General features: G+C 35.1%; 1 protein-coding gene, 2 long non-coding RNA genes and 1 pseudogene across 3 annotated transcripts; 1 reads left to right on the top strand and 3 right to left on the bottom strand.

Annotated features, from left to right (window-relative positions):
• Positions 1-3,670: 3,670 nt before the first annotated feature.
• LOC132280851 (agamous-like MADS-box protein AGL62) lies at positions 3,671-4,816 on the top strand. Its single transcript, XM_059782613.1, has 2 exons — positions 3,671-3,832; positions 4,208-4,816. The coding sequence occupies exons 1-2, from the start codon at positions 3,671-3,673 to the stop codon at positions 4,814-4,816; spliced, it is 771 nt and encodes a 256-aa protein (XP_059638596.1).
• Positions 4,817-5,218: 402 nt separating this feature from the next.
• Positions 5,219-8,920, bottom strand: LOC132314076 (uncharacterized). The gene is made up of 2 exons (XR_009483477.1): positions 6,023-8,920; positions 5,219-5,619 (listed from the first exon to the last, which is right to left on the bottom strand). It is a non-coding gene; the product is annotated as an uncharacterized LOC132314076 (long non-coding RNA).
• A 4,307-nt stretch (positions 8,921-13,227) lies between these two features.
• Positions 13,228-17,242, bottom strand: LOC132314070 (uncharacterized). The gene is made up of 4 exons (XR_009483476.1): positions 17,148-17,242; positions 15,099-15,178; positions 14,818-14,962; positions 13,228-13,591 (listed from the first exon to the last, which is right to left on the bottom strand). It is a non-coding gene; the product is annotated as an uncharacterized LOC132314070 (long non-coding RNA).
• Positions 17,243-17,613: 371 nt separating this feature from the next.
• LOC132314060 (putative pentatricopeptide repeat-containing protein At5g08490) lies at positions 17,614-21,458 on the bottom strand (annotated as a pseudogene).
• Between the last annotated feature and the right edge of the window lie 1,237 nt (positions 21,459-22,695).

Raw genomic sequence — 22,695 nt, 5'->3', positions numbered from 1 at the left:
ATGTTAAACCAAATGCATGCAACCTAACATAATCTCAAGCAAAAAGATAAAATGCTAGAAATCAGTTAGTCATCAAAATCACGTGTATAAAAAAATCTCTCTTTATAGTTCATTCAGGTGATGGTTGTGGTGTTGCTGATATTGCCACCATGTTGGCGGCGGTTGCTGGTATTTTCATCATATTGGTGGCGGTTGTTGCTGATACCAGCTTGGTGGGGCCCGCTGTTGTTGGGAATGTGATAAAGATTGTTGATGTTGGTGGAACCATGGTGGTGGTTGCATGTGTTGCAGTAGCTGTTGCTGTTCAAGCATCATTTGAATTATATCAAACTTTTCTTCTAAATTTGTTACTTTATCTATCAGTTGTACATTTCTTTCCTCAGCAATTTCTACCCTTTTCCCAGAAGCCTCTTCATAAGATGAGGAAGCACGTTGACGGCTTAGAACAGCAAACTATTTTCGAACCCGCGAAGGTATCCCTTCCTGATACCTAATTGGCTTTGGTATCTCAACATCATTTCTGATTGGATCGACTGGTACCATCAGAATTTTGATAAACTTGTGAAGCCTTCTCTTTCATTTCATCCTACAATTAAGATTGAAATTTTGAGAAACACTGTTGATCTAATGTTTTTTTTTTTTTCTTTCCAAAGTTTCTGAATGTGCTCATTGTCATGAATAGGGACATTTAAAAGCATAGATGTAATTGTTATCACAGTCAATTAGTTTCTAATCTATTGTTAGTTCACTTTATACTCTTGGCAGATAATAGTGCAAACAATTTGATGGATAAAAACCAATTGGACTTCTACAGTCTGTTCAACTGTATGGTTACTGAAAGAGAAAGCAACACATGCATTATACATACAGCTATTGAAACAAGTCAAATATAGACAAAACAGACCTCTTTTAAAGCCAACATGGGATAGGAAATGAAGGATTGTAGGCATAGGGGTGGTGTTGAATTTTTTGCAGCTTTATGGTTAACTCTTTCGGTATTGTTCTCAAATCCAGCCTTTTTGTCTTTGAATTACACTAAAAAGTTTGTGCAGCTTAGATTGTCACGTTTTTTTTTTTTTTTTTTTTTTTTTTTTTTTTTCGTAGTTGATATTTACACACGTCTTCATTGAGGCTCGAACTATTGACCTCCCTATGAGAAGTAAGAGTCTGGTACCACTAGGCCACTTGCGTATTGATAGATTGTCACATATTTCAATGGGCAATTTAGAATCTTTACAATTTACCGGAAGAGAAATCTAGATCAAATGAATCTAGGAAATTCTCTAAAAAATGAAATGGCAGGGGTTTAACAAAGCCAACTGAAAACAGGCTCAATATAAAAAATAAAATAAAATAAAATAAAATTGAACCTTATCAAGCATATGATATACCTCCATTTGTTGTCAATAAAGGATTCCTGGGAATCTTGCAGCAATAAGAACTCTATATATAAGCCAATTTATTTCTTTTCTATGGTCTTCTAAGCCACCAAATCTGGTGTACATAACTTTGTATGAAACAAATTAAAAACCTCTTGTGAAATTTACATCCTTCCATCATGCACAGAAAATATGTAAATACAAGAGCTTGCCTATCAAAGTGGCTTTATAGCATTGATGCAAAAAGGCCTTAGATGGTGTTATCCTTTTAATAAAAATTCAAAGTTGAATTCAAAATTATTTTCACATCAATCAAAGAAATGGTATAATCCATTACCAAGTCATCTCATGTTAAACAACAAAGGTTGAGCTATTGAGCTGAAAGAACAGTGCAAGATATACTTGGAAAAATATAGAAAACAGCTTCTTACAGGCTAGAACAAGAATGAGAAAGCTTTATTAAATAATGTATGTGCAGACATGAAATAAGAATGCCTCAACAAAAACACTAGACAAATCCAGTCACCCACATAAAAATAAAAAAAAAATTATAGATTAAAGAATGAGCTTATGACAACTCTAAATCTAACAGAAATTTATGTACTGTGAGAAGAGATCAGTTTAATTTTTGTTTTTTTTTTTGGGTCAGAGATCAATTTAATTTACCCTTTCTATCATCATTGACAGTTCGGGCCAGGAAACAAAGGAAGATCATAATGCCAAAATAAAATATATAGTTCCGCTAGGTTTAACTTACGTAGTTCTGCTTAGCTATCTCATTTACCCATCCAATTTGTTTCGTAAAATACTTGTCCTTGTACACGTGAATAGAAGGATCCTCCTGATTACTCTCAACTTCCTCATCTTCTTCGTTGCGCCTTTTTTCAGCTGCACACAAAGTAATGGTTGACATTGGACATTAGATGGTTTAGATGGATAATAAATTGAAATTTTATAATAATTATTTTATATATCCCATACATAACCATTATATCCAATTGGTATACCTTTATCCGTCCCACTACTCAAGAGATGCTGCTTCACTTGTTTAATGTCAAGATACTGCCTGTTTTTGCAATGACCACACGACATCGGGACTTACCATCTGTCCTTGCATGACGACTAGCCATCATTAAGAAGTTTTCTATGCCATCAAAATACTCTCGACTACCTAGTGTGACGATGAATCAAAGAATTAACCATGTAAATGGCTATACAAAATAAATAAATAAATAAATTTCAATTATAAACAAAAAACCTACTAGTTGTTATAACTTTTTAATTAGAGAAACCAATCAGTTTTGGTGCACATTTCAAAAAAATAGGGACCCCTCGTGTTTTGCCTACTTTTGGACCGTTGTGATATAATGGTATCGTGCCTTTTAATATATTCTACATTTCACCATTCAGAGGCAAATAATCAGTAAATTCACGAACTCAATTTGATTCGGTCTAAGTGATAATTATTTGTAATGTAAGAAATAATTATTTTCAAAAAGTATTTTAATTTGATATTTCGCCAAACATTGTCAGTGTAATTAACCTTATAATATAATATAATGATAATAAATAGATAAGTATAATATAATGTTAATAAATAGATAGATATGATGAAGGATACAAATGTTAAAAGTTTATTTAATGTCTTGTCCCGTAACAAATGGGGTTTTGGAATTCCGGTTTTGATATAAGCTTACCATCCAAAGTGAGGTGTAACCTATATCATAAGTATCTGTATATTCTGATTTAATCCATAGACACAATAATAAAGCTTGTTCAAATGGAGGCATTGCTTCTTTTGAGGTGTTTTGTTTGTCGACTTTGAAAGTTGAAGCTGATTGAAGCTGATTCTCTTCTAAAAAAAGCACAAACAGGTAGAATGTTTGCAATTGTGGCATAATTCGGTACTGTTGGACCTTTTAGCATTCCACGAAACAAAGTTAAATGCATCAATTTATTCTCTGCAAACCCCGCAATCATTGCATTCCATGAAACAACATCCTTGTCAGCAATTTTACGAAACGCCGCATATGCATCATCAAAAACATGCCCAGATTTAGCATACATGGAAACCAGATAAGAGTGCACACTCTTTCCAGCATCAAAAACTCTACTTAGAACCCACAACCATCGCTAACATAGAAAAGAAAAAAATGGTATTGTTATTTCTCTCAACCCTACCAACAAGGGCATCTCATTCATCATACCAATTACTTCCCATTGGGTACAACAAACCATTGTTGCGTTTCGGCTGGTGTTGGTTGGCGCCGCTGGTGGTGGCAGTTACAGCGATGGAGATGGTGGTGCGGTGGCGGCCGGTGGTTGCCAGATATGTGAAAACTGGATCCCAATTTTCAATCGGTGTGGTTAAAGGGCGGTGGTGGCGCTTAGTGATAGGAGGTGGACCGTGGAGAGGAGAGCGAAAGAAGGGGAGAGAGAAGAAGAGGGGAATAGTGGGAAAAAAGAAAAAAAAAAAAAATAAAACAAAAAAAGAATATTTTATTGGGCAAAAGTTTCATTTAACATGCCCATATATTTTAAACAATTTAACAATATAATAATAAGGATAAATAAGATAATTCACCACAAAATCTGACATAGGAGTCTGTGTAAAAATTGACAAACCTCAAAAAAAATTTCCAATTAGACTTGATGAGAGGTTATTATAGTTTATCCTTTTTTAATTCCTAGTTGCAATTGGAGTATTTTGTTTTTTTATCCTAGTTACAAGTGGAGTTGATTTACTCTGACTATCCATACTACCATTATATATAGATGGAAGAGCTCTCTTCTTTCTTTCTATACTTTGTTTCTATATTTAGTATTAGTGTGTTATCAAACTCTGTGCGAGTTGCTTTATGGAGAACAAGAAGAAGAAAACTTTGGGGCGCAGAAAGATCGAAATCAAGAAAATAGAGAAGAGAAACGATCTAATGGTTTCTTTCTCCAAGCGCAGGGGCGGACTCTTCAATAAGGCTGCTCAGCTAAGTGCATTGTGCGGTGCCAATGTTGCAGTCGTCGTCAAGTCCCCCAACGCCGGGAGGATTCATTCCTTCGGAAGCCCATCCGTGGACGCCGTCCTCAACCGCTTTCTCTACCAAAACCCTAGTGATCATCATGATCAGGAAGTCATGGACAAAGGCAAAGGCAAGAAAGATGAAGAAGAAAAAGTAAAGGAAGATAGGGATAGGGTTTGGTGGGACGCAGGGATTGATGAATTAGGGTTGAATGAGCTTGAGGAGTACATGACTGCACTCGAAGGTTTGAGGGAGAACGTGGTGGCTCGGGCGAATGAGATGACCATGGCGAGTGCTTGTTCCTCCAATGAGATGCCCATGACGGCTGCTTATTCTTATATTGATCCTTTTAGCGATGGTCTAGAATTTGACTTTACTGAGTCTGATCTTGATTTTCTTAATCAGATCATTAATAATTAGGGTCTCTACAGTGTGTGATTTTGATGTATAAAATGAATTTAATATTGATAATGAAGTTTTCTGCCTGTGTTTTTACTTTTTGCAGCAATAATATTATACAATGCTAAAATCATGCCCACACTGAAATTTGATAAAAAAAGAATCAAACTTCAAATTGACTGAAACTCTGTCGACGTATACAATGGTTATCATACATTTAAAAAGGAATATAAATATACTTATATCCAATCAATAATTTCACCGTCCTCGCTATGCTTTTTTGTTTTGCCAAATCAGGTGCCAATCCACCAAATCCATGCTCCGCTTTCGCACTACTTGTCTGTAAACCACCATGACTAGGAGGAAATCTTATACAAAGAAGGATTGGTGTTCCAACACAAGTCTCTCGAAGTGTGCTCTCGCTGTGTGTGTGTGTGTGTTATAGTAGCTACCCGTTCCGCCGCGTCTTGCTTTGTTTGTGCCCCCTTTCCAAATGTATTGACATGCTTGCTTGCTTGTCAGAATTCCCTATTCAATTACCAGTACAGAAAGGAAATAAAGAGCTCTACCATTCGATCCTACCTACGCTTGCCCGAGGCACCTCTACTCTATACAGATGAAAGATTATGGGCTGGAGAGCTTTCCATCTTTATGGTGGATTGGTCAGCTCATGAGCCATGATGAGACTTGGAGGATATATTTATTATACAAAAGAATTTTCAGAAAACTCTATCAATGTATATAATGGTTTGCAGCGTCATCTTCATTATTAATAAAGCAAAAATCCTTAACATGGTATCTACATCAGTACCATCACCGAGTACCTGCAATAAAAGAAAAAAGTAAAATGTTATTTGCTATATATTGTAAATGGAGGTGAGTCATGACAATCTTTAGCCTGATTCAAATTCAGAGCTAAAGATCTAATACAACAGAATGCAAAATATTAATAGTAGACATCAGAGAAACAATAATAATCTCCAAGTTCAAAATAAATACTCAAGCTTTTAGCAAAAGCAAAAATGAAAAGGCTGATCGCTGTCAATATGCCTACCTCTACCAACATATGAGAGTAACTATGAATGAAATTTTACTACCAAGGCCATAAACTGTAGATCTAACAACAGAAGAGTGCCAACCTCGATAATTATAAAGACTAATTTTAAAAAATGAACACACTAGTACTATAGCATTTAAGATATAAGCCAACCATGATTACAACATTACCAGATGGGTACCAGTAGGCTCAGATTGATTGCGGCAACGTTGAGTTGGGGCAAATTGTTGGTCCTGGTTATCCCTAGAAACCATATGCTGCTGCAATTTGAGAAGAATATTAAATTTAATAGATAAGTAATATATACAGCATGACCCCTATAATTTGTTCACTAAGAAATGACGATTAAAAATTCTAAACGTGTATTTTAAACCTCAAACCCACACTTCTATTAATATTTGAATCTTCACCTCCATTTACCAAATTATACGCCATTTGATAACAATAAAAAACAACACTGATGTAAAACATTTAAACTTCAGAGCTATATGATACCTCAATTTCACCCTTTCCAAAAAATTCCGCAGCATCCCTGCCAACTTACATTTGTGATGGCTTTCTTTGGTTGAGTGAAGTTATGAGTAATACGATGATTCTTTCACCCAAAGAAAAGAAAAGGAAACCAAGAGAAGTCTTCTCCTAATTTTATTTTATTTTATTTTATTATTATTATTGTTGATGCAAGAATCTGTACGCTCCGGAACCCTTGGCGATTCCTGCAAAACAAGAGAAGTGATGACCGGTGTGGTGCCGGCCGGGTGCACTCTGACGGTCAAGTTAGTCCTTGACGATTCAATATCCGATAAGGATTACATATGAAATTTATGACGTACCTTTTTAAGTTGACCGATCATTTCGTTTATAGAAGCATTAATGGCAGTAGTTGTTGAAGCGAGATTCTCCCCTTATCTTATTTCTCATTTGACTTTGAGTTGCCTATTATTTTTATCCTTATCAGTTGCCCCCTATTCTCGTGCTTGCTTGTCAATGATCGAGAATGTCAAAGTGTTTTTCGATTAACATCTCTTTGGCAGAAATCAATCTCTTTTTAGGTTAACCCTTGTTGGGCGACCTCTTTTTGGTTGACCTCTCTTACTCCTTTAATAAGGATGCAGATTTGTCCGAACTTCATGAGCTGAGGGAGTAGGCTTTCTTAAGCTGAATGAGCTTACCTTTTAAAAAGGGAAGTATATTTACGAGCCTTACTCAGCTCGCCCCTTAAAAAGGAAAATATATTTTACGAGCTTCACTCAGTTCGCCCTTTAAAAAGGGAAGTATATTTTACAAGTTGATTTCGACCCCTTTTAATACGGAGGACAACAATTATGAGCTTCATTCAGCTCAGGCCCTTATAGTACGAGGAACTTTTATATCAATCCCTTATAATACGGGGAATGACAATTACGTGTTTCATTCAACTCGCCCTTTAAAAAGGAATATATATTTTATGAGTTTCACTCAGCTCGCCCTTTAAAAAGGGAAGTATATTTTACAAGTTGATTTCGACCCCTTTTAATACGGAGGACAACAATTACGAGCTTCATTCAGCTCGGGCCCTTATAATAAGGGGTACTTTTATATCAATCCCTTATAATACGCGGAATGGCAATTACGAGCTTCATTCAACTCGCCCTTTAAAAAGGGAGTACGTTTTCCGAGCCTCATGAACTTATCCTTTTAATATGAGAGGTTCATCCTCGTGAGTCACCTCATCTTTTTAATAAGAGAAATTGATTTTCCAGAGCTTCGTGAGCTCGTATCTTTAATAAGAGAGGTTAATTTTCTGCCCCCATTCCCAAGCTTGCCTCTCACACGCAAGGAACACTAATGTTCTCTTTCTATTTGCAAAGTTAGTAAAGCAAAAATAGAGGAACAGATGTACAGTTTGAACGGATAATATATATATATATATATATATCAGAAGTGGTACAATTAAGGCAAAAACTTATCATTGAGCATTATAGGACCAAAATCATCCATGGAGCTAGCAATTGTTCTCTAAAATAAGAAAGTGTAATCCTGCTCTTTTTTTTTATGATTTATTTTATGACTACTCACTCAAACAAAATATGAGTTAGAAAATTTAAAAATTAAGTCGCAATAACAAAGTCATTATGATGTGGTTTGTACCCACTCATATGACACCAAACAAAGAATTTTCATTTAAGAAAATTTAGATATCAAATGATTATGACCATTCAACATTCTCCTGGACACATTAAAACAGCCCCAAACTGTATTTTTTTAACCCTGTGAACAGTACCCGCGGGTACTGTTCATGTGAACAGTACTCACAATTTTTTTTTCTAACCTTGTGAACAGTACCGCGGATACTATTCCCTTGGGTAATCCCATAAGATATGATTTTTGGGGAACTCATAGCAGGATACACAAATATTTTTCAATAAATAAATAAACTTTCAGCCCAATACCATGGTACTGAGGTACATTTTATTTCCAAATCCCACATTGGAAGTGTATTTGGGTGGTCCAGATCTTAAGTGGGTGTGGCAAAGCCAAGTCACTTTGGACAATCCATCCTACAAAAGTGGTATCAACAAGCCCAAAGGGTTTGGGGAATTGTTGCACAGGTCCTACGCACGAGATTTGTGTTACCATATATATATATATATATATATATATATATATATATATAATTGGAAAGTAATCTGGGCCTTTGAAAAAAAATTATTTTAAGTGGTAGACTGTAGGTTTATTTGGGGCATGCATATTGTCATGATTCAATGCCCATTCAGCAACAATTTGTATTCTACAAAATCTTAATCAAATATCTCATATAATAGTTATTGTACATACATCTAAATGAAAATTAAATATTAATCAAATATTCAATTAAGCATTCAATACACAGTAGCGTATACTGAGTAAGCAATCAAACCAAAGATTCAACCTTATTCTATGTGTTTGGTCCTGATAGGTTATACCAAACTGAGTCATAAATTTTTATGTATAATGATCGCATACATGATTAATAAAATCTGATTGCATCATGTGTAAATATATATATATATATATATATATATATATATATATATATATAATATATATGTATTTAATTTTTAATAAAGATTTAACAGTAAAAATCAAGTTGGGAAACTTATCTGATTAGAGACCCATCATAACGTAGGTGTTGCATTGTGGTTGAAACGCATTGGCCGGATCTACATCCTTCGGTAGATCCTTCAATCGTGTGAGGAACACAGATCCTTCAGCCATATGAGGAACACGGGCTTCGGAACACGGGTTTTAGACGTCTGAAAAGAGTTGGATTCAAATCCATACTCTCCTTCGACTTCATCACGTTGCTAACTTAAAAATTTTAATTTCAAGTCACGTGACTGGAATTGGGACTTGGAGTGACTTTTTTGTTTCTTCGGTTCCCACAGACGACGTCAACTGTTGAGCCCTTGGCAATTCCTGCAAAACAAGAAAAGTGATGACCGATGTGGTACCGACCGGGTGTACTCCGACGGTCAAGTTAGTCCTTGACGATTATATCCGATAAGGATTACATATGAAATTTATGGCGTACCTTTTTAGGTTGACCGATCATTTCTTTTATAGAAGCATTAATGGTAGTAGTTGTTGAAGCGAGATTCTCCCCATATCTTATTTCTCATTTGATTTTGAGTTGCCTATTATTTTTATCCTTATCAATTATTATTATTTTATAAAAATAACCAGGAAACCTTTAGCATGTTATAACTTGAACATAATTCTTCATTTTTAGTTGACGGACTGGTTTTCAATCGCTTTGACCCCGTCCTGCTCAAGGGTTGAGGAAATGAGAAAAAACAAGAACCGCATAGGAAATTCAGCAACCAAGACAATAAATAATTATAAAGCTTTCCACTGATTGTTGTTGTAATTAAACACTATTTAAAGTTCCAACTGTTGGTACCACATCTCTTTGTGTGATGTCCCTCCAGTTGCATAGGTGTGAGAAGAGTTACGAATATCCATAAAGTACCACGCTATGTTCTGCCATTAAAAATCATAAAACAATGATACAAATATACTACAAGAAAAGCCATTCGTCAGCAAGAAAACTGTTCTACCTAAAGGGGCATAATTAAAATTTATTCCCATGGTTATTCCCTCTGGAATGCATCTCAATTAGAAACAGAGGAATATTTATGAACTACAGTGTTATAGTCCATAGATTATGCCGTCAAAGCAGAAAGTTTTCTACTCCATAGATAGCTGTAAGAAGATCACACGAGAAGAAGAATCAAAACAATCTCCAGCTATCCATTTACAAATCTGTTGGTGGGTTAACTATAGACAACGGTGATAAAAAAAGAGAACAATAACAACAACAACTACTAAAAAAAAAAAACAAGGAAATAGAAAAGAGAATAATAATACTACAAATCATGATCGCAAAATAGTGGGAGTTAAAGAGAGAGATCTTCTTTGATGCTCAATCTATTTGAGAGACTGAAGTACAAGTCGAACAACATATAGACCAAGAGATGAAATTCAAGATAGTTGGATCATATGCAATGCAATAAACAGATGTATATGTCTACGGAGATTCTGTCCTCAAAAACATTAGCAAACCAATACAAGCTAGACCCATGGTTCAATTAGGTAACAGTGGTTCAGCTGGTATACATTTGAATCTAGTAATGACTTCAAATTGCAGCCAAATTGACATTAAATTGGGTTTGGCAAAATTAGTGTGAAACAAGCCTTCATTGAGAATCAATCCAGAAAAATAAAATAATGATGTGAGCCCATTTTGTGGAGGAAAAGTCCCTCAATACAGAATACCAAACCCCTGTTCCTGATACCTTCACATGCAAACAGAATGAACGGAATGGTAGACTTCATACTGATGTTATTCGATCTCCTTCATTCCTAGTCAAATGCATTGTTTGGGATGCTCTTGATATTGCTGGAATTAGTCTTCAAGATTTTTTAAGTTCATAGGAGTTTAAGGTTGTTGCAGGTTTTGTCTGCTCTACCCTAGATGTGCTTGTGTGTCTTAGTGAAGAAATGTCTTCACTTTATTCTTGTACTATATTGTTTTATCTTATAAAATTTTTTCTTCATTTAGGAAAGGAAAAAAAAAAAAAAAAAAGAATCTTTCTGTTTTCTCTCTAAAATCCTCTGCCTACTAAAGTAAATTTGTCAATCAACTAAGAATAGAATAATAGTCATGGATTTGGTAAATACTGGTAATCTGTACTTCTCATTCCAGCTTAAGGTCTCTATAGCATTAAATTGATGAGAACTGAAATGAAAATTATAAATGTACTAAATATGAACAAAAATGTTAAATTTACAGCAAAATTTTTAAAGACGTAGAGAGAGAAGAGAGACAAATGATGGACTATGATGAAATACCTAAATTATTGAGTCAAAACTGCAAATTTTGTCTCAATCACCAATATTTCAAGAATGAAAACCAATATGGAGATTGTACCTTCGAAACTAGGATCGGAGCTCAATAATCTGAGATCTATTCAATAATCAGTAGCAGAATACACCTCCAATCCATCTCCATTTGCTGTCGTCTCCATTTGACGGTCCAAATTATTGAGTCAAAACTACAAACTTTATGTGTTTGTGAGTTTTTCTGTATGCTCGTTTTTAAGCTTTAGTTTGCCTTCTTTTACTTCCAAGGTCTAAAATTGGGACTCCTATGCTCGTTTTTAAGCTTTAATTCCTCCGTGTTGGGTTGCTCTTTGTAAAGTTTTCATCTTTTATGCTAATTACCAATTATCGAGGAAAAAAAAAAAACTTGAGGGTATTTCACGCATATATTGGAAGATTGGTCTCTTTATCTCAATTTTCTGAAAATTCTTATTTAAAGCAGCTACAATAATAGTTCTTCACCAAACATGACCTTAAATTTTTCTGAGAAAATTGGACCTAGTACAGCTAATAAAAATCATATTTATGGACAAGCTGCTGAATTCAAATCCCAAGTGAGACCGACATTAAAGCTACTGAGTCATGGCAATCTTGACCATGCCCTAAATCAAATTCAGGGCTAAAGATCTAATACAATAGAATGCAAAATATTCAGTGTTCTACAATCATAGAAGACATCCAAACTAATAATAATCTCCAACCTCAAAATAAATTACTCGAGCTTCTAGCAAAAGCACCAACGAAAAGGCTGATTGCGATCAATATGCCTACATCTACCAACATACGAGGGTAACTATGAATGAAATTTTACTACCAAGGCCATAAATTCAAACTGTAGATCTAACGATAGAGAAGTGCCAGCCTTGAAAATTATAGAGATTAATTTATAAAAATGAACATAATAATACTATAGCATTTAAATATAAACCAACCATGATTTCAACATTACCAGATCAGATGGGTATCAATAGGCTCAGATCGATTGCGGTAAGCTTGAATTGGGGTAAATTGTTGGTTCTGGTTATCCCTAGAATCCATGTGATGCTGCAGTTTGAGAAGAAGATTCAATTTGATAGATGAGTAATATATATACAGCATGACCCCTATAACACGTTCAATAGAAACATAACGATTAAAATTCTTATATGTGTATTTTTAAACCTCAACCCCACACTTCTATTAATTTTTTAATCTTCACCTCCATTTACCAAATTATATGCCATTTGATGATAATAAAAAAACAAAACTGATGTAAAAAATTTAAACTTCAACCCGAGTATCCTTGCTAACCGAAAACATTTTTATACTTCAGAGCTAAATGATACCTCACTTTCAACCTTTTTAAAAAATTTCCCGGTATCCCTGCCAACTTACATTTGTGATGGCTTTCTTTAGTTTTGTTATGAGTAATAAAATGAATTTTTCACCCAAAGAAAAGAAAAGGAAAAAAAGAAACGAGTCTTCTCCTAATTTTTTTTTTCAAAAAAAAAATAATAACCAGCAGACCTTTAGCATATTATAACTTGAACATGATTCTTCATTTTCAGTTGTCAGAGGGGTTGCCAATTGCTTTGAGTCTGTCCTGCTCATGGGTTGAGGAAATGAGAACAAACCAGAACCGCATACGAAATTCAGCATATTGAAAACAATAAATAAGTATAAATACTATTTAAAGTTCCAACTGTGTTCATCCAGTTGCAAATAAAAGATTCTAAACCACATGCAGAGCAGCTAAGAAGCACATGCACTAGACATTAAGGAGTTGTATCTTTGTTGAATACCGATCGCCCTTTAAGGACATTTTTTTACCATGCGTCTGCCACTTCATGTACGTGTCCACAATTTAAAAATAAATTTAACTATTTTAGACACTTAACTGACACTTCCCTAAGCACTTGCCTAGCACAAACACATCTATAGTAGCCATCAAAAATCTTGGAAACAATATGACAAAAAAAATTCAGTGTCTCAAACATTTATATATATTGACATTATACACCTGGTTACAAGTGAATCATACCATGATATTTTCATAACAAAAACATAATTGTGACAATCATTACATCTCGTTGTGTGATGTCCCTCCAGTTGCATAGGTGCGAGAAGAGTTAAGAATATTTATGAAGTACCTCACTGACACAAATATACGGCAAGAATAGCCATTCTTCAGCAAGAACACTGTTTGTTCCACCTAAAGGGGGAGAATTAACATTTATTTCCATGGTTGGTCCTTCAGGAATGCATCTCAATTAGAAAAAGAGGAATATTTAGGAACTACAGTATTCTACTCCACAGATTATGCCGTCAAAGCAGAAAGTTTTCGACTTCACAGATAGCTGTAAGAAGATCACATGAGAAGAAGATTCAAAATAGCCTCCATTTATACAAGGATACCTTGATTAGATAGAATTCAACAAATGAGTGTTGTTACAACCATTTAATGTATCTCAAGAATCACCATTTACAAATCTGTTGCTGGGTTAACTTTAGACAACGGTGATAAAAATAAAAAAAATAAAAAAAAAAAGAGAACAATAACAAGAAAAGAAAAGAAAAGAAAAGAAAAGAAAAAAGAATAATAATAATACTACAGATAATAATAGCATAGTGGAGGATTAGAGAGAGGTCTTCTTTGATGCTCAATCTATTTGAGAGACTGAAGTACATGAACAACATATGGATTATGGACCAAGAGATGAAATTCAAGATAGTTGGATTATATGCAATGAAATAAACAGATGTACATGTCAACGGAGATTTTGGCCTCAAAATCATTAGCAGGCCATTACAAGCTTGAGCCATGGTTCAATTAAGTAACAGTGGTTCAGCTGGTATCCATTTGCATGTAGTAATGACTTCAAATTAGGTAACAGTGGTTCAGCTGGTATCCATTTGCATATCTAGTAATGGCTTCAAATTGTGGCCAAATTGACATTAAGTCGGGTTTCGCTAAATTAGTGTGAAACAAACTTTCATTGAGAATCAATGCAGAAAAATAAACCCCTGTTAAGCCCATTGTGTGGAGGAAAAGTCCCCTCAATACAGAATACCAAACCCCTTTTCCTGCTACCCCTGTTAAGCCCATTTTGGGTTAACTTTATTTTGTGGAGGAAAATGTCCATGAATTGTGTAATAGCAAAGTAATAAAATGTCTTGACTGTCTATGTATACATAAAATAAAGAAATAGCTAATCTTAAACATAAGCTTTAGAGCTCAAACCAATTACCGATCTATGATGTGGATGAGAAAAATTATCAGAAATCAATCAATGGAGTGGTGGATTTTGCCCTTCAAAAATGTAAATGCAAAGAGAAAAAGAAGGTTTGTGAAACCGAATAGCATTTTCGGCGAACCCACATTTCTGATTCTTTTTTTGTTCTGTTGCTTTGGAGTGAGAATTAGCTTAAATTTAAAGCAAAATTTCAAAACACGTAGAGAGAGAAGAGAGTCGGATGATGAAGGACTATAATGAAATACCTAAATTAGAGAGTCAAATCAAAACTGCAAATTTTATCCCAATCACTAATATACCAAGAATGAAAATGAATATGGAGATTGTACCTTCGAAAATACGATCTGAGGTTCAATCCATCCCCATTTGCAGTCATCTCCAGTTGATGATCAGCAGACCTTTAGCATATTATAATTTGAACATGATTCTTCATTTTCAATAGTCAGAGTGGTTGTGAATTGGTTTGAGTCCGTCCTGTTCATGGGTTGAGGAAATGAGAACAAACCAGAACCACATAGGAAATTCAGCAATCAAGACAATAAATAAGTATAAAGCTTTCCACTGATAGGTGCTATAATTAAACACTATTTAAAGTTTCAATTTTTTGTACCACATCTCGTTGTATGATGTCCCTCCAGTTGCATAGATGTGAGAAGAGTTAAGAATATCCATGAAGTACCTTGTTATGTTCTGCCATAAAAAATCATAAAACAATGATACAAATATACGACAAGAATAGCCATTCTTCAGCAAGAAAACTGTTCTACCTAAAGGGGCATAATTAAAATTTATTCCCATGGTTGTTCCCTCTGGAATGCTTCTCAATTAGAAACAGAGGAATATTTAGGAACTACAGAGTTATACTCCACATATTATGCCGTCAAAGCAGAAAGTTTTCTACTCCACAGATAGCTGTAAGAAGATCACATGAGAAGAAGAACAAAAATAACCTCCAGCTATCCGAGGAAACTTTGATTAGATAGAATTCAATAAATGAGTACTGTTACAACCATTTAATGTCATCATAAGAATCACCATTATAAATCTGTTGGTGAGGTAACTTTAGACATTGGTGATAAAAAAAAGGGAACAATAACAACAACAAAAAGGAAAAAGAAAATGAAAAAAGAATAATAATAATAATAATACAGATAATGATAGCAAAATAGTGGGGGGTTTAAGAGAGAGATCTTCTTTGATGCTCAATCTATTTGAGAGACTGAAGTGCAAGTCGAACAACATATAGACCAAGAGATGAATTCAAGATAGTTGAATCATATGCAATGAAATAAACAGATGTACATGTCTACGGAGATTTTGGCCTTAAAAACATTAGCAAGCCATTACAAGCTTGACCCATGGTTCAATTAGGTAACAGTGGTTCAGCTGGTATCCAATTGCATCTAGTAATGACTTCAAATTGCGGCCAAATTGACATTAAGTCGGGTTTCGCTAAATTAGTGTGAAACAAACCTTCATTGAGAATCAATGCAGAAAAATAAAATAATGATGTGAGCCCATTTGGTGGAGGAAAAGTCCCTCAATACAGAATACCAAACCCCTGTTCCTGATACCTTCACATGCAAACAAAATCTTTCCGTTTTCTCTCTAAAATCCTCTGCCTACTTTTGTAATTTTTTCAATCAACTAAGAATAGAATAACAGTCATGGATTTGGCAAATACTGGTAATCTGTACTTCTCATTCCAGCTTAAGGTCCCTACAGCACTAAATTAATGAGATTTGAAATGAAAATTATAAATGTACTAAATATGAACAAAAATGTCTTGAATTTTGTAATGGTAAAATTACTAAAAATGTCTTGACACTCAATATATACATATAATACAGAAATAGTTAATCTTAAACATAAACTTTAGAGCTCAGCCCACTTACCGATCTAGGATGTGGATGAGTAAAATTATCAGAAACCAATAAATCACATGGTGGATTTTGTCCTTCAAAAATGTAAATGCAAAGAGAAAAAGAAGGTTTGTGAAACCCTAAGCTGCTGGGAATTGCACTTTCGGCAAATCCACATTTAAGATTCTTTTTTGTTTCATCGCTGTGGAATGAGAATTAGGTTAAATTTACAGCAAAATTTCCAAGGACGTAGAGAGAGAAGAGAGTCAGATGATGAAGGACTATAATTAAATACAAAAATTAGAGAGTCAAAACTACAAATTTTATCTCAATCACCACTATTCCAAGAATGAAAACCAAAATGGAGATTGTACCTTCAAAACTATGTTTCCGCTTGTCTACTCTAAAAATTGGCATATGAAAACAGGTATGTGTCGAAAAGGGGAAAAAAAAAATCCTACTTTTTTAAAGAATGAATGTCAAAGAGGCACAAGATCATCCCTTTTTTTCACACAGAAATAACATATTCAGGATGCAAATTTCAAAATATTACAATTTGAGACAATACAAACGTCATGGTTAGCAAACTAGTTTCTCATGCTCCAACAAATGAAGTGCTGTGAAGCCCTTGGTTTAGTGCACAAAGAAAGAGGTGACATTCATTTACTAATAATAGTATGACAAGAATTCCAGGTAGGAAATGCTTAGAGTTGAGAACCTGAATTCCTTTACTGAGATATAAACATTGATAGAGATATAGCAAGGAACTTTCTCTGAAACTTCTTGACATAACTCACCTCACCTCCCAGGCCCATGTGCCAAGAAAAGAAATTCATGGCCAAAGTCCAGGCTTCATGGCATTGTCACTTAGAAGCCTTGCCAAAATGTGAATTCACCTACAAAATGGAAAAGAGAGCATGAGTCGACCAGAATATAGGGTGATTGAAGTTAAGTACTAACATGTATCAATATTAGAATTTCCTTTGGGTTGAGACAGCATACTGTTTGAAAAGGTCTAAATTTTGTAGTAGCAAAAAACCATATGATTCAGTTAGACCCAAATCATCCATCTTATTAGTTCGAGTTAAGAAAGATGAATGTACAAGTACAGTGTAGTAGAATATTCAGTAATAAGGACTGATGGAGAAGATTTAAGCAAGTAGATTTGAGCATCTTCACACCAGAGCATATTAACAATTCTGTCTTTTAGATTTCTAGACAATTCAATAAATGTTGGTTTTGAGTACATAACACATGCCTGCTTTTGAGGGCACTGCAAATGCTAGTTTTTGAGTCGATTAATCAGAACTGAAATTTCTCTTTGATTTGATCATCCAAGGTACTTAACATGCTGTAAACAGTACTTCTCTGCGGGTGAGAAGAATCTCCAGCAATAAAAACATTTTTCCTCCCTTCTACTTCGATCCAACTGCACCCAGCTGGCTTTTTCAGAGCTCTTGTCTTCATTAGCCGTCTCATCTCCAGGACCCCATCCCATCTAGCGTTTGCAGCATATAGGTTTGACATGACTACATAGTTTCCAATATTATTACTTTCAATTTTAAAAAGGCGATCTGCCACATCACGTCCTATTTCCACCTCATGGTGGGTTCTACAAGCACCCAACAATGCGCCCCATATAGTGGCATTAGCTTCAATGGGCATATTAGTCACAAAAGAATAGGCATCCTCAATTCGACCTCCTCGAGCAAGGAGATCCACTACACAAGCATACTGCTCCATAGTTTGTTTAATCCCATGCACCTTCTCTACTGAATCAAAAATCTTCAACCCTTCATCCATCAGGCCAGAATGACTGCAAGCAGACAGAACCGCAGTTATTATAACATGGTCTGGTTTTACACCCAACTCAAGCATGTGAGAGAAAACCCCAACTGATTCTTCTCCCATTCCATGCATTGCATATCCTCCAACCATAGCTGTGAACATAACCAGATCCTTCTGCGGAGTTGACTGGAAGAGATTATATGCACATTTTATACTCCCACATTTTGAATATGCGTCAAAAATAGCTCCCTTCAAGCGAACATCCTCAAAACAAGCCCTCACCACATATCCATGGCATTGCCTTAGCAGGTGGACTGAGGCCATTTGAGCACAAACAGGAAGGAGGCTCATAACAGTCACGGCATCAGGCTTCATTCCATGACCTTTTAACTCATGGAACAGACTCAGAGCTGAACTAGGACAATCATTTTCAGCATAGACTCGAACCATTAGATTCCAAGTGGTGAGATCCTTTTCAGACATCCTGTTAAATATCATGCGTGCATCATCATGTAAACCACAATTTATGTATCCTGAGATCATTGAGTTGCACGTGACCACATTCCTCTTCCTTGATAAACTCTCAAAAATCTTCAATGCATAACCTACGTTACCACACTTAGCATATGCATCAATTATTGCATTCCCAAGAGTAGGTTCAATATTCCCTAGCAAAAAAAACCAGATTTTATTGAAAAAACATGAGCTTCTTTAACCTTATCCACTCTAGATACAATAACACAAAATTGGATCGTAGTTAATATGGTAATAGAGTCAGGTCTTAACCCTTCCCTAAGCATCTTATGTAACAGGTCAACAAACTGATTGTCAAATGTACTCACTGCAAAGGCATCAAGCATAGAATTCCATGTTATCAAATCTTTCTTACAAATCAATGAGAATGTTCTAAAAGCAGCTTCTATGTCACTGCATTTTGCATAAAAACTTATTAGGGCATTTCCAATTGTTGTATCATCACGCAGGCAAGGATGTCGGATGATATAGCCATGGATCTGCTTTCCCACCTGCCAATTATATAAATGGGCACAGACAGGAAGAATACTGATAAGAGTGACAGAGTCCGGTTTGGTTATCTCAATGGAGAGCAATTCAAGAAATAACTCTAATGCTTTCAACCACTCACCATTTGAGGCATATCCGGCAATAATAGAATTCCATGAAACTAAATCCCTTAACTTCATCCTCCGGAACAATGAATGTGCTTCTTCCATCCGTCCAATCCTCAAGTAGAAGCTCATAAGAGCATTAATGACTGAAATATCCGTAATCAATTCAGCCCGCCTCGTCACATAACAGTGGATCTCTTTTCCAAAGTGGTAGGCAACATTCTCTTCTAAAGCACAAACAGGCAGAATGTTTGCAATTGTGGCATAATTTGGTACTGTTGGACCTTTTAGCATTCCGCGAAACAAGTTAAATACATCATCCATCAATTTATTCTTTGCAAACCCAGCAATCATTGCATTCCATGAAACAACATCCTTGTCCGCAATTTTATGAAACGCAGCATATGCATCATCACAAACATGCCCAGATTTAGCATACATGGAAACCAGAGCATTTCCTACAAGGGTATCAGATTCCAATCCAGATCTTATCACATAAGAGTGCACACTCTTTCCAGCATCAAGAGCTCCTGAATGTGCGCACACAGGAAGAATGATAGCGACAGTAATAGAGTTAGGCCTAGGGTCCTCACCAATATGCATTGCATAAAACAACTTCACCACCTCCGAGTCATGATTCCAGGACCCTGCAAACCCAGATAAGACAATGTTCCAAGTGACCGCATCACAGTGACTTACTTGACCAAAAAGTTTCTGGCAATCATCAAAAGCTTTACATTTGGCATACATGTTAAGCAGCGCTTTGGAAACACACTGGCAAGAACTATGGCCCAGTTTAACAACATGACCATGAAGAGCTTTCCCCAAATTGATGTTTCTGATGGCAGCACAGGATTTAAGAATGTCTGCAAGAACTTGGTATTCAGGTTTGAAGCCTATTGAAAATTGTATCTTTTGAAAGAAAAGGGAAAAAGCTTCATTCATCATGCTTGGCATCGGAGTTCTAGTTCAAGCATATTCTCAACCATGTTTTCTTCTCATTCACATCAGTCCTTTAAAACAACACTCTCTGTCATGGGTTTCATCAATACATTGAGAAAACTCTGTATCACTCCATCACTGGCAATACAACGAGATTGAAATGAGTGGGATTTTTCCTTTACCTGCAACTAAAAATTATGACAGAGACCAAATACTATCAGTCATTGGTGAGAAAACATGGAGAATCAATATCAGAAGTCACAAAAGAGTTACATAAGATAATTTTGCAAAATGTTACTCTATACAAAAGAGCACATGCAAACGCATTAATGCGCAGGTAGAAACACACATGGAGGTAATTATCATAAACCTCCATTGGGTCTGCAAGAACTCTGATGAAAGAGTTCAAATAACAAATCTTTTTCTAGGCCTTTATTCGAACAGGTAATGGGTTAAGCACAAAAACCATAATTGGGGAAGATAAAGACAGAAAGTAAAACAAAAATAGCGTACACAACATATGTATATATACAGAAGATGCAAAAGTAGAGTTTAGCTATGTAGGATTGAACTCTACAGCATTATCACTTTACTCCAACAGCAACGGTTATAGAAGAAGGATTGGTTACCTCATAGAAGTATATAGAATATAATTATAAGACCACCGCTTGATGGTGGAAGACAGCATTAGGCTCTGGGCCTCAATGTGTGTGTGCGCGCGTGAGAGAGAGAGACCATACTTGCATGGTTAATCGGATCCTGAAATTGATGAAACGAGTTTGAGCTCGAAAAGTAGTAGTAATGTTCAGGACGAGCTCAAACACTCTGAAATTGACTTGTGCTGAGATCGACTCTCTCTGATGATTTGCAGTCTTAGCTCATGGGCCGTCTGGCATTTGGTCCAATATTTCATCCCACCACCACACAAGTTCTTGGGTCATTTTGGGCCATTTTAAGCACGCACCGTTTTTAAAAAGGCATTGTGTCTAAAATCTAAACCATCATTGAGCGAGGCCCTTTCTATCTTTTCAATGAAAAAAAGACTTTGACGTAATTTCTCCAATGAAGGCTTTGATTTTTATTTATTTATTTTTATATTTTTTTCCCTTTTTCTTTATCTCAGTACTGTTCTAGCATAATTAAACAAACACTCCAAATTATCAACACATATACCAATAGACCTTAATTTCAAACCCAAAACACACAAGCTAATAACCATAAAAAAAAATAATATTAATTAAAAAGGGTCCATTCATTAAACCCACGACTGAGTGTGATACAAGAGAAGGCATTGAACAGAGAGTGAATAGAATATATAGGAGGTACGTAGAGTGACTTCGATGGGGACGCTAGTGTCAACAAACAAATTTTTTTTTTTTTTTTCAAAGGTATGTAAAGCAACAAAAAAAAAAAAAAAAAAAAAAAAAAAAAAAAAAAAAAAAAAAAAAAACTAAACAATTTAATTAAAAAAATAATAAAATTAAAAAATTCAAAGAGTATTAGTTCAAGAACTAGAGAATGTATACCTTAGACTAAAAAAAACAGACCAAAAAACTTCAATAGTCAATAGAGATCCAACGGATGAAGATCCCAACAAAAACAGTTTAAAGTTCTACATTCAATTTCCCTCCTCTTAAAATGCACATAAGCCATTTTAAAGGTAAAATGTAATTCTAGATAGAGGAAAACATATTCACTTTCTAAACTCAAGTTTAGACATAGGCAACCGAAAATTTGCTTTCAAGATGCATATCAGAGAAGCATCTAATTTAAACAATTGCGATTCAAAGCAGTACCAATCCTTGGAGTTTAGAACTGTAACATTAACTAGGTCAATTATCAAACCTAGGACACCAAGGAATCTAACATATAAATGACCTTCTAAAATAAAATAAAATGGCTAGAAAATCAAGGCAGTTGATTAATTTACAGTCAGAATAATATCTTATGTCTATTACTGCTACTTTATTATTTCTTCCCTGCTCACCTATTCTCCTTGATTCTCAGGTTCTATATTTTTTTCCATAAACATGAAGCAAAATCTTCCCGATAAAGACAATAAAAGGCTAGCTAAAATGTTGTCATTGAGACAAGAACACCACTCCGACTCAAGAACTAAAATGTTCCACGTCATTTATACTACTTGAAAAAAAAAAAAAAAAAAAAAAAAAAAAAAAAAAAAAAAAAAACTCCAATTTGGTATCTTCCTAAGACGAGAATATCAAACTTCCTCTATTCAACAGACTTGTACCCCTAAAAAACCATAATGTAACATTGTCCTATTCAGTAGCAGCAAGCCATACCTTTCAATCATAATCTTCACCATTGTAATAGAACAACGAAAAATCATGTAAATAAGAGAGAGCTTTTAATAGCCTGTATATAAAAAGCTAGAGAAAGAAAAGGAATCGCAGAGAGTTTGCCTACCGGCAATCAAAGCGTCTCCGCTCCCAGTTCGCTGACCGGTGAAGAGGCTTTGAATTCGGTG

The sequence above is a fragment of the Cornus florida genome, unplaced genomic scaffold, assembly GCF_030987335.1.
Source record: "Cornus florida cultivar Cherokee Brave unplaced genomic scaffold, ASM3098733v1 CherokeeBrave_3.0.0_Hap2_Chr01, whole genome shotgun sequence".
NCBI classification, from domain to species: Eukaryota; Viridiplantae; Streptophyta; class Magnoliopsida; order Cornales; family Cornaceae; genus Cornus; species Cornus florida.
The sequence above is the reverse complement of the archived record's forward strand: the minus strand, read 5'-3'. Positions and strand labels throughout refer to the sequence as shown.

Excerpts from the sequence above, each read along its gene's own strand:
- LOC132280851 (XM_059782613.1), top strand. The coding sequence starts at position 3,671 with ATGGAGATGGTGGTGCGGTGGCGGCCGGTGGTTGCCAGATATGTGAAA. Across the intron at positions 3,833-4,207 it reads GAGAGAAGAAGAGGGGAATA|TGTGTTATCAAACTCTGTGC; the intron begins GTGGGAAAAAAG and ends ATTTAGTATTAG.